This window comes from Chelon labrosus (assembly GCF_963514085.1).
Source record: "Chelon labrosus genome assembly, chromosome: 13".
Taxonomy (NCBI): domain Eukaryota; kingdom Metazoa; phylum Chordata; class Actinopteri; order Mugiliformes; family Mugilidae; genus Chelon; species Chelon labrosus.
In genome coordinates, this window is record NC_140346.1 from 5,113,268 (window position 1) to 5,126,042 (window position 12,775).

Here is a 12,775-nt window from a genome sequence, read left to right on the forward strand (position 1 = left end):
CTTTTTAAAATACCTTACTCCATTTAACACATTAATCTTATGACTATATACTTATTAAAAATGCTTTTATTTTTATTGCATTGTTGTATTCTTTTGATGTTTTATGCATTGCTGTTTTTTGTAATGTGACCTTGAGTGCTTTGAAAGGCACCCACAAATCAGATGTTTTATTATTATTATCATTAATATTAATATATTTGTGGAATGACAGAAATTTGTACGGCCGCACCAGAACTATGTGGATGGATAAATAATACGGGAGGTCAGAGGTCAAAAACATCTATATTAGATTTTGGAAACGGTCCCTTTAATGTGCATACTACGTATTTCCGAGCCAGGGAATCCATGTCATTTCTGCATGTCATTTCCCTACTCTTTGAGTTTCCTGTTTCTAATCTCTATCTCTATTAAATAAATACTAAAAAAGTCCAAAATGCCTTATGCAGGTGCACGTCTGCAGTAGCTGGATGAACACTGATGGTCATTAGACCTACCTTTCCAGATTTTCAAGCTACCAACCCTGCAGCCATACTCCTCTAACCTTTGCAGCTGCTGTTTCCTGAGAAGTAAAGCTTTCTGCTGACAACTAATGTTCTGCTTTTGTCAGAAAAAATACTGCGTGCCCTTGTTGAAGGCCACCGTGGGGCAGTGCCGAGTCACAGCGTGCAAACACCAATCTTCCTCATTACACTTTAATCACAGTTTCTGTAGTGGAAAGGTGTGGGGCGAGCTGACGCTTGTTCACCTAGAGCAATTTAGCGAGGAGAAAAAGTGCCTACTTGCTTGTCTTCTTTGTCTGTAACAGAGGACAGCGCCGATGCAGAGCAGTGCGAGCAGAAATAGAGCAGCGAGGGAGGCGGTTACCGCCAGCGGGGCTGTGCAGTCGTCATTGCCTTCCTGCAGCACCTCTGCAACTGAGGAGAGAAGGTCACGTCGTTGTTTTAGTAAGACATGCAGCAGCACTCTTGTTACTTTGCAATTCAATTACACATTTTCAGAGAGCATGTAGAGAAAGCAGTGTTTAATTTCGTGTTTTTCATTTGGAGTTGTAGGCATGAGGGTGTTTTGCTGAGGGAAGCTGCTCCAAGACGAGAAAATGTTAAAACCACAAGAATAAATGAACCTTACTACAGCGATAATACATTAGTTCTATTTTGAAGCTTTGGGCTTCGGAGAGGTTCGCAACCTCAGCTGCACGCTCACGCAGTGTTGATTTGGCAGCCATTTTTTATGCCACTCTCCTTTTTTGTAATAATGCTCAGTGATGATTCACACACTTCCAAACAAAGCGAGGCACAGAAAAAAAGCAATTAAATTAAGCTCAAAGAAAAAGTGTAGAAAACTAGGACACAGCTAAGAGCGGCTTGACAGACAACTCCCACTGTGCATCTGAGTACATGTATCCATTAATGTAAAACATGACGTCTGTGTGTTCTCACCCACTGTCAGACGAACACTGCTCTTAAGTGGCGTGGAGAGGGCAGGCACAGAGGCCAGACATTCCACAGAAGAACTCTTTGCTGCCGTCACATTGATCTTGCTGGTCACGGTGAAGAGGCTCTTCCCCGACTCTTCAGTGATGATGCTGTATTCGCTCTGGCTCACCTCCACACCAATCCCCAGTGAGAGAGAATTATTATAATGTGCAGTGTACTAATTTGAATGTTTACAATATGAATCACTATTCCAGGTCCAAAAAAAAAATGTTTGATTTGTCCCAGTTTTATAAGAAAAGCTTGAAAAAGCTGAGCTCTTTGACCGATCTGTCGCAGGTTTGTCACCAGATTATTTGATCCAAAGAGTCGAGGAGCTGGATTTGTTTAGCTGCATTCTCAGAAGTAACCTTAAATGGAAACACCATCAAATTCAGAGATGGATCAGTGTTTCCACCTGCTAACTCAGTTATTGTTCACTCCATAGATACATAGCCAAATGGGAAATTTCTGATGATTCCTAGAGTTAAAAGAAAGATTAGACACTGCAGCATGTAAATTCAAATGTAATGACATGATGACAGGCTGTGATTTGAGCAAGTGATTATCGCTGGATAATAGAGCTCTATTTTTATGAAACAAGGAGCAAACAATATCTTGGATTATTTTTTCCATGTTAGTGACTAGACGCACCACGGCATAATCTAGGAAAAGGGTCGGAGCAGGATGAATTTATTGTCCACAGAACAATTTGTAAATGGGATGGATGGTCAATCAAATCATCTTTTTTCATCCTATCTAAAAGCAGTACACTATTCACCATGACACACAGACTATTTCCTAAACAACAGACCAAACCAACATTAAAGAAGTTACTACATGCCGCCTGTGTCTGGACCAAAAGGTTGCATTTGAACATAGTGCAAAGACTTCCAACCAAGAGCTAGCTGGCACACTGTATGTTCAGTGTCAGTGTGAAGCAGTCTGAGCAAGCAGCCAATTGTCAGCTTGGTGAGTCAAGTCCTTAGGCCTTTCTCCCCAAAAAGTAAAGGAAACAGCATGAGCTAGAACATATGTGACACGGTGTAAGTTTGATTTGTTAGACTAAATAGTTGAATAACTACTAAAGGGAAAATGGCCTGGGGCCTGTACTATGAAGCAAGTTTAATGTACCAAGGAAATGGTTCATTATCTTGCTTCACTAAGACTTACAACTGTAATCACAATGAGTAGTCACATGACAATGGTTATCAACTCACTGTATGTAATAAATATTGTTCAAAGGAGGAGCAAACTATATTAGCCGAATATGAGCAAGTTAAACCCAGTACACGCATGACTGAGAAGAAACCACAATCAGGGTCGCTCCTTGATGGAGGAAGGGGGTGTAACATGTCCAACTAAAAGGTTGTCTTCTCTGTTTAAAGATATCTATACTGCTAATAATGCCTGATAGCTGAGTGGTTAAAGGTTTTTGTGTTATTTAGAAGACCTTGCTATATGTGCATGTAGGTAGTTAGGTAGACATACAATAGTAATAGTTGTTACATGAAACTGATCACAACAAGATATTGAGATTTGATGGGATCATGGTTTCTGGACAGACGATATTGGGTTTTTCTGCGTGTTTTTTTTTTTTTTTTTTGAGGCACTTGTCTTCCCCCAAAAAACTAAAGTGTAAAATCATGTATTGAGTACAAGAGCATGCTGCTTACATTTAAGGCCCTTCACAACCAAGCTCCACCATATCTGTCTGAATGTCTCCAATTATATACAACCTTCTGTACTCTGAGATAGTCTTGGCCATCCAAATTATTGTACCATGTATCATCTGACCCTGTTAGAACTGGACGCGTATGGCTCAAGAAGCTGACAAAGATGAGCAGTTCCTTCAGCTGAGAATCTAGATCCTTCATGTAGATGCTCCTCGTCAGGAAACACCACAGGGTTTAGATAGTCTCTAAAGACTGCTGTCTGCCTAAGAGACTGACGCTATCCATGCCAACAGGAAGGGCAACAAAACAGATTGATTAGTTGAAATTGCTTTTTTATTTGCAGATAAATTATCTTGAGGACAACTTGCTCCAGATCAGGTTATGTTTGCAGCATAAGTTACCATGGTGATGTGGCGTGGTAAAAAAAACTGTAACCCGTAGTTATCTCATTAACCTCATATCCTGCTTCATAGTACAGTCCTCTGGAAGGCTAAGGAGCACGAGTCATGTGGATCACTGAAAACAAATATTTGCACTCTTTATGACTGCACAGCCAGACCCGAGGACATACAGTAGGTCAGCAGTTCTCTTTGTCAAGACAAAACTGGACCAGAACCTCGGTGGATCCAAGCCTCTGGCGATATGATTATTGTGTTTTCAAAGAAGAAAGAAACCAATGATCAAAAAAGGAGGAGGAAAAGAAGGAGCCCTTCACGCACCAGAGCGCCCTCTTATCTATCAAACTAATTGGCGCTTTTGTCATGGCTATGACATGTGTGAGTTTCAACTGAACTGGTGCAGGGGCATTTATTGATGATTTTCACTGCTGACACAACAGGATGAATACAGGGGTATAAAGGAGCATTCTTTGCCCTCATGTTCAGCCACATTCGTCAAGACTCACTGAAGGACATTCCACCATTCAGCATTCCTAAACAAACATTCACAGCCACCAACGAGCTTTTCAGGTTGAAACTGTGGAGCCTGACATAATCTGTCAGAGCTGTAGGAGGTGAGAAGTTGTTTGGCACCACTGCACTTCAGACACTGAAATAATAAGCAATAAACCCCTTAACACAAAGAGTAAAAATGTAAAACTGTTAAAGTATCAAACACATTAAATGTCTTATAGTAATTTTTAGTTGGGTTAGTTTAATAAACAGATAGTAGTCCAGTCCAAAACTGGTTTCTGTTGTATTTCATGTTGAAGAAACAGGTCTGATTGCAGTTACATATTTACCTTTTTGTCATTCACCTGCCATTGAAGAACGGGTTTAGGGTGCCATCCCGCTGCTTGACATTCAAACAGGACCGACTGCCCCTTAAAAGCCAACTTGTCATCTCCCAAGACTTTCACGTTGCCCTTTTCTGCAATAAGAAAATAGGTGTGCTTACAAACTTGCATGTTTTACTTTTTCCGCATATGTGTCTGCACACATGTGCAGTATGTGTAACTGGGAGAGAATCTATGAATTTCATCAACAGTCTGCTTTGAAATTCATGCATTTGGATGCACGTAGCTCTATCCAAAGATGAGCATCACCTCTTCAGTTGGCCTGATCACTTACAAAAGCCGGATTTCATTCGTCCCGGGTGATTGATCACATGTCTGCAAGTCTCAATTGGCTGACGAATGCCTCCCCCCTTTTCCCCTTCATCTCCCTCCCTGCCGCCCAAATAAGCCACTTAAGGCTCTGGGAGATACAGTATCTCATATGTGACGTCTATTGTCTGGCAGAATGAAAGGCGGCGGATGAAACAGACAATTGCTATAGACAGAAAGATAATTGCAGACGTTTCGGTTGCGTTGTCTAAGAGAATGACATGTCTGTGTTGATTTAGGTTCAAATTCTCAGATGTTTTGGACGCATTATTGGCTGTCCCTTTTCTCCAGGAGCTTTTTATTTGATGCCTGATTTGGTGCCATAGGGAGCCACACCTTCCTATTCTCATTGCAGCAGGTTCTTAGTCGCTAACTTAAGCTGCTCTTGCAGAATCTCAGTGCCAGTGAATAAAGGCTGGCAAGGACCCAGCAGCCTCATTTGCACTGACCGATGAGGGGCTCTTGGCGATCATGGCTGATTGATACATCTGTATAGAAAACGAATGGCATCAGCACTCCTTTACAAAACTCCAGCCTCAGTGATCCCTGAAATAAGGTTTCGTATGGTTTGTTAATCACTATAGGGGAAACCGGTAGTGTGCTGTGTGAAGCAGCGAGCCTTCAACTAACTCTAATTCTAGTGATTTTTCAGCAGGGATCCTTGGAGACTAAATTGTTGCTTCAAGGGCAACTTTGAATAATTTGTAAACGTCTGAATGTAGAATTGGTGCCTATGCAGTTTGTATTAATGGGATTCAAATGCGTGGGAGTAGTGTGTGTAGCTTTTATCTAAAGAGTATTTTCCACTATGCCTCTACATCCCAATTACCAGATGCATGTTCGACCATCTCTGATTTCTATTAGAGATCGTCTTCTCTCCAGCTCTTGCCTTCACTTTAGTCCACAGTCAACAGCCCATGCAGCCATATCGACTTGCTCTAGTGAAGGGTTTGTAAAGACGCACTGCATTTGTGATTGAGTGAGCACAGGAAATAAGCGAGCAGCGCGATTGTGTGGTCATATTTACATCATCTTCATATGGAACAATTAAAGCAGGGAGAGCGGATGATAGCGCACAGACTCAACCAGCCTCGCTGTAAAATTTGTGGCCCTGCTCTAACAGTATATTTGAGGCCGCAGTGCACAAATCACAGGCAGAGTTGCTGACTGTTAACAGGGCGTGCCAGGATGCACAATTAATTCAAAGGCTATGTCAGACCTTAGTGATCCTCTGCATCCAGACTGGAGGGCCTGATTCACCATACACTACTGTTAATGGCTGCATATGTCAGTGGGGATTTGTGGCTCTGGCAGCAATGAGGGCTCTCTTCATAATATATTGGAGGCGACGGGTCATTGGTTTTGTTTCCTGTCGCTTTGTGCGTAGGAGATGTTTCCACGTATTTTTATTTTTTTTATTTTTTTTAGCTGAGCTCTCAGTTCGAGTGTGTGTACCGCAGATGCAAATAAACTGAGTGATAAGGTCAAGAAGCACACAGCCAAGCAAATCTTAGAGAATTTACTGACTTGTCATTTTGTTTGCGGTTCTACTTCGCTGTGAGCTGAAACTGTGCTATCAGCAGCACTGAATGATCAGTGTTGTTTTGAACTACTGATTTTAACATTCGTAATAGTCTCCAATGGGAAAATAAGATGGTTCGGATAGTTCCGATTTTCCAGCAAAACTTCATAATAATAAATATTTTACTATATTGTAAAATAAAAGAGATAAATCCAACCTCAGTTATGATATAGACCAAAACTATTTAGTGACTGACTATTCTGACTTTCTGAGTTGACAACAACTGTTGGAAGAGGTAACATTTAAATAGTAATATCAAAGATCCAGGCTCTGTTTTTCTCAAGATGGGTCTTCTAAGTTAATGACTAGTAATGAAATTTAAATTTGGAATGGGAAAATAATTAAAATATCCTTCCCTGTGCTACCAAAGTGTTCAGACTACCCTCCTTCTTCAAAGAGAAAAACTGCCCCTTATCAGACTACCCCTACAGCTCTTAAATCTTTGTACAGTTGTTTTTTTATTCTCACAGTATTGAATATGTTTGCAAATGTTACGGCCATTTTAAGTGCAGAAATTGTGCTAATTCGCCTTTTTTGCATGTTTATTTTCTCTGGCAAATGGTATAAGAGAATTCCCACATGTTTAAAAGTCTGGTTCACGCTGCAGTGCCGTCCAGCTCGAGATAACAACTGCATCAGAACTGCAGAGATATACCGATTCTTATCAACTCCTGAATCCTCAGCGAATGAGCATCCCAGTCCTCACACAACACCTTTTTAAATATAGACAAAAAGAGGAGAGGAGAGGAGAGGAGTCTATTGCTGCAGACTGTAAATCCTGCTGTGCTGCCTGTTCTGACTGGCATGGAGTCCAGCCGTTTCCAACATTGTATTTATATCTGGGGGCCAATCAATTCCTATCCCCAACACCACCCACGCTGTCATTAACAGTGTCACAGAGGCCATCAAACATGCCTGGGCAACTTCACTCCACCACACAGGCCCTAATGATTTCCCACCTTTGGTAGACCCTGTGATTGATAACTCAGCCGCAAGTTCAGCTGCTTTCACAGAAAACTTTTACTCTTCAGTCCCTGACTTGAAAGCAAATTAAGACAGGGCGACTTAATTAAACTGTGCACACTGAATGTTGAGGGGAAACGCTACTTCTTTTGTCTTTTCTGAGTGGGTGGACGGGTGGGCAGAATCCAAGCAGCTACACAACTTTTGCTTAGTATCTGCATTTACCTCTTTTCTATTTTTTTCATGCTGCTTCATCAAGGTTAAATTCGGTGTGTTCCTGCACTCTCTCACACGGCAATGGTTTTCAAGAGATTTGCCATCTGCTTGGTTATTTTGGCTGGTTTGTGTGTACACATGCGTGTGTGCACAGAAAGAAATTGAGTATCCTTGAGATGAGCTGGCTGCACAAAAAGTCTTTGAAAGTCTCTGCAGCAGAAATAAACAGTTCTTTGCTGCCTTCCTATTACAATGAACCAGAGTAACAGACACACATACATGCATAAGGGAATGTGTCTCTCTCACACAGGCAAGAACACATATGAATGTACAGACCTTGCACAAACAGAGTTGCTGTTTTCCTGTCAATTCCTTGGAGGTCACAGGTCACTTGCCCCTGGTTGTCCCTCTTTGTGGCTTTCAGGACAAAATCCCAGCTCTCTCCTTTAGGATTTTTTTCGGCCGTCACATTTGAGCTGATGGAAGGTAGGACGCCCCTGTCCTTGGAGATGGTGAGCACTGCTGCACCATGTAGCAACCATATCATAATAGTCCAGTCATCGTTGGAGGGACTGCAGGTGAAACGGGCCGTTTCCCCTTGCAGGACCGTTAAGGTTATAGGTGACAGCGTCACCTGAGCGCCAACTGAGAAAAAAAGTATTTCAAACTTGAATTCAGTAATAAGAAACAATAAGAAATTAGACAGGAAAAACCCAAAGAAACCTAATTAAAGACCAATGGTGGTGGTTTTATTTACAATAAGGAAATGACTGATAATGCAAACTACCCACTAACCAACCAAAGCACTACAAATTCTGATCCCTGCACATAGGCAACACGACTGCTGCCCAAATATCCCCCTTGGCACAGTGTGTGACTTCTCTCTCAACCTTTGAACTACCCACAGTGGCCAGTAAATGGGGCCAACTGTGCTCAACTCTCCATGAAAAGAACGAGGAAATACCAGGAGGAAACACGAGTGAAAGAGCAGAAGCAAGACGCAAACAACAGATAAAACTTTCCCAGCATGTTGTTCAATCCCCACAGAAAAACTGAGCATAAAAATAGTAAGCTGTGGTTTTACAAGCGGTCATTTGCTAGTCTATTGTACTATCATATCCATCAAGTTGCCTGGCAACCAGCAGAGGGTCTGTATTTCCCCAGAGGTCAAATTATTCCTTTAGAAAAATCAAATTAAGAAGTTGTCTGATTAATAAAATGTATCCAGTGTAGGTCATGTGTTTGAAGCGGACAAATAATAATAATAATAATTATACTGTACTGATCCCCGAGGGGAATTTTTTTTTTTCCTGCATTTGACCCATCCATGTGTTCACACAGTAGTGTGACAGGGGCTGCTGCCTCTAAAGTGCGCCCGGGGAGCAATTTGGGGGTTAGGTGCTTGCTCAAGGCACCGCTGCCATGCAGGTGGTGGGAGGCGAATCTGTTACCCTTCGGTCCCAAGGCTGTGTCTGTAACCACCTATTACTCCACAGCTCCCCCAAACTGGCATAATGTGATAAGGTGTCACGTGGTGTATATATTATCTGAGAAGAGACTTTGTATTTCATTTTCAGGGGATGATATGAAGTGTAATAAAGGTGATTGGAAATAACAAAATAAGTGGATGTGTTCATTCACTTTGGCAAAATAACACACAATGGCCAGATCAATATGACTCTAGATTCCAAGTGAATTTGGGTTATTGATTTTTTTATGTGGGTGTACCAATCATTCAGTGAGAGACAGCCCGTTTCATGTTAGTCTTACACAAACTTGCCAAAACATTCAGGACTCAATAGGCAAACACATGAAAGCAAGATGCAGAGAAAGATAATGAGAACTACCCCAAATCTGTTTCTAACTGCGGCTGTCCAGATGGAGATTTGTGATTTGGCCAGATGCATGAATGAACATAACTAAATTGAATTTAAGGAAGAAATAATGAAAAGGATGGATTTGTAATCTGTAGAAGTCAGCAATAGGTCACTGCATCATTGTGCAGATTAAAGTTTCTGTATTTATTTTTTCGTTTTGTTTTAGTGTCTGTATTGAAGCATGTTCCTTTTCCTCATTTTTTTTAATATCTCCACATCTCCTTGAAAACCGCGTAACTCTTATAAAATTCTCCCCGTTAATATGATTTGATAAAACAGAACAGAACAGAACAGAGACATAACGAGACAGAAAGAAATTGTTGGGTCTCAAGTACATGTCCTCTGAAGAAGAAGAAGAAGACATCAGGGTTGATATGTGTTACTGTTTGATAGAGAATAATGCCCCGGCTCAAGGGAATATCACAATAAAAGTTAAGATCTTAATTTCAGTCTTGAATAATCGGAGACTAAATGTTGTAACACTAACCTGAAGAAACCTACAAGCACTACATGAAGAGAACAAATGAGCAGACTCTAAGAGTAAACACTGATAACACAATGGGTCTAAATATTTGGCTGTACTGTTCATAGAGACATAGAGGCACATAAATGTACACTTGAATTCCAGCATATGTTTCTGGCTTTCCATAGCTGACACATGAAGGCAAAAGGGAATTGATATTAAACCCTGAAATGTAAAGTAGCAGGTTTATGGCACAGTGTTCAGGGTGATGTATAACTTGTTTGCACTGTGTTACCTTCGACAGCCAGCATGCAGAGCTGTAAATTATGTATCCTTTTAAGAAATTAGGTCTGAGAAATATCTAGGCCAGCCTATACAGCAATTCCTTCTCATTGCTATCAGAGAAAGGCAAACTAATGAGCATAATTTGTGCTTCCTCCTATTGGGACCGTGAACTAGTGACTTTGAAGTCCCCTGACCACTGGATACGTCTAACTGTTAACTAGATAGGCAGCCATAGTTAAGAAAATTAATTATGAAGCGCAGATAGATCATTAGGCCCCCTAATTACTGAATGTGAGTTTAATCTGAAGGGTGCCGTTATAAAGCGCGCCATGGCACTGAGAGTACATTACTGGCCTCTGTGTCACATCTCCAGTTAAACAAGCTGCTGTCTTTGTTTCCAGCTGAACTCTCACCTTCCGCGCTGTATGAAAGTAGGAGCACTAACAGAGGAAAGAGTCCCATGCTTAATCAGTCAGTCCATTGTCCAAAGCTGAATCTTCCTGGAACACAGATAATTCAGTTATTTCCTACATAGATGCATGGTTGATCATAAGATTATATTCCTTTTTTCCAATAACTTTTCATAGACTTCAATCTAACAGTCTGCCACATTGGTTTAAACTGAAATATCTAAACAACTATCAGTCATGATTTGTGGTTGCCAGAGGATGAATCATATAAACTTTGTGACCCAGTTCTTTTTACTCTTTATGTCATGTAATATCTCCACATGCTTAATAAGTTGGCACAAACACATATGTGGTGCCCAGAGGATCCATCCTATTAATGTTGGTGATGTTCTTAGTTTTAACTCTAGGACCAGCAGCAGGACAATTTTTCAATTTATGCTATAAAATAAATCAACATGCTTGATTAGTTAGCACAGACATGTCCAAGGTTCCTAGTGGATGAATCCTATTAATGCTGGGGACTCTGTTTCTCTCTAGTGCCTGCAGCAGGTTCAGTTTTTAATTTATGTTGTATAATATTTCAACATGCTTGATAAGTTGGCACAGACACAGTCGTGGTTCCCAGAGGTTGAATCCTATTAACTTGATGATCTTGATGCTTTTTTACTGTAGTGCCAGCAGCAGAACAAATTTATCATGTATGCTATAAAATATCTCAACATGCTTGATTAGCTGGCACAGACAAATTCATGGTTCCCAGAGGATGACTCATATTAAATTGGTGACCCTGTTTCATTTACTCCAGTGCCAGCAGTAGGATAACATTTTAATTCATGCTATAAAACATCTCAGCATGCTTAATTAGTTGGCACAGACATGTTCAGTGTTCCCAGTGGTGCATCCCACGAACACTGGTGACCCTATTTCATTTACTCATTTTCCAATTACGCTATAAAATATCTTAACATGCTTGATAAATTGGCACAGACACATTCATGGTTTCCAGTGGGTGAATTATATTAATGTTGGTGACCCTGTTTCTTTTACTCTAGTACCAGCAGCAAGTAAACATTTTAGTTTTGCTGCATAATATTTCAGCATGCTTGATAAGTTGGAACATACACATTCATGGTTCCCAGAGGATGCATCCTATTAATGTTGGTGATGCTGTTAGTTTTACTTTTAAATTAAATTTGTCTGTTTTTGCTATAAAATATCTTGCTTGCTTTTGTGTAGACACATTGCTCCTGGAGGATTAAACCAGATTGAGGTTGCTGTTTGTGGTATCAAATGAAATTCACATCACATATTCATGTCCCCAAGAGGATGAACTATGTGAACTTTTGGAATACCAGAGCTTTGCATCTAAGGCCACACGCTGATCAAAAACTGAATCTCTCTAATATGTAAATACATAGTTTAAAACCAAATAAAACTACTTGGCTGCAAATGTTAACATACTAATATGTTTGCATCAACAATGTGAGCATGTTAGCATAGTGGCTGTAAAGTGTAGTTCACTGCCTTACAGGGCGACTAGCATGGCTGTAGCCTTGTTTAAACATAAGCAGATCTGATGAACATTGTCCAATTCAAGATAGATTTGGTAGAAGGAGCTTGTCCAAAATATACAAAGTTTAAATAATTCTAAAATAAGTCTCAATAATTCCTTAATATATTAATTCTGAGCTTGAGTCATTCTTGTGCATTTATGACTTTTAAACAGCACACATTCAGTGCTTACTTTAATTAAATATTAAAATTAAAAATAATTTAAATGCAACAATCCAAATGCAGTCTATCCAACGTGAAGCGCCAAAGCAGATTACAACAAATGTACTGGAACCTGAGGAAGCATTTAAATACACCATGAGCCATTTACTGTATGTTTCTAGTTTCTGCGCTTGTTAATATTTAGTTAATGCAGAGAGATCTTTTACTCTCTGATTACCACAGATGTACACAGCAGGCTGTTTCTGCATTGTGGTCAAAGTGCAGAAATTTCCCTTCAGTTAAACTCAGGTCAGAGGAGTATTACATGCTTAGAAACACAACAAGTTACAGAATTAAATCACTGAGATCTTGTGCATAAGTAACTCGATGAAACCATCTGTCTCTGAACTGTTAATTTCCCATGAAGTCAAATACAGTTCTAAAGAATTAAATTAGAATCCAAGTCACAACAAATATCGATTAATGTGTCCGTTTGACTCACCTCAGTCTGGAGT

The 12,775-nt window shown here is 40.3% G+C and overlaps 1 protein-coding gene across 1 annotated transcript; it reads right to left on the reverse strand.

Annotated features, from left to right (window-relative positions):
- Window positions 1-713: 713 nt before the first annotated feature.
- Window positions 714-11,598, reverse strand: igsf5b (immunoglobulin superfamily, member 5b). The gene is made up of 5 exons (XM_084558269.1): window positions 10,551-11,598; window positions 7,849-8,157; window positions 4,389-4,516; window positions 1,440-1,605; window positions 714-914 (listed from the first exon to the last, which is right to left on the reverse strand). The coding sequence occupies exons 1-5, from the start codon at window positions 10,597-10,599 to the stop codon at window positions 742-744; spliced, it is 825 nt and encodes a 274-aa protein (XP_084414395.1). The 5' UTR covers window positions 10,600-11,598; the 3' UTR covers window positions 714-741.
- Between the last annotated feature and the right edge of the window lie 1,177 nt (window positions 11,599-12,775).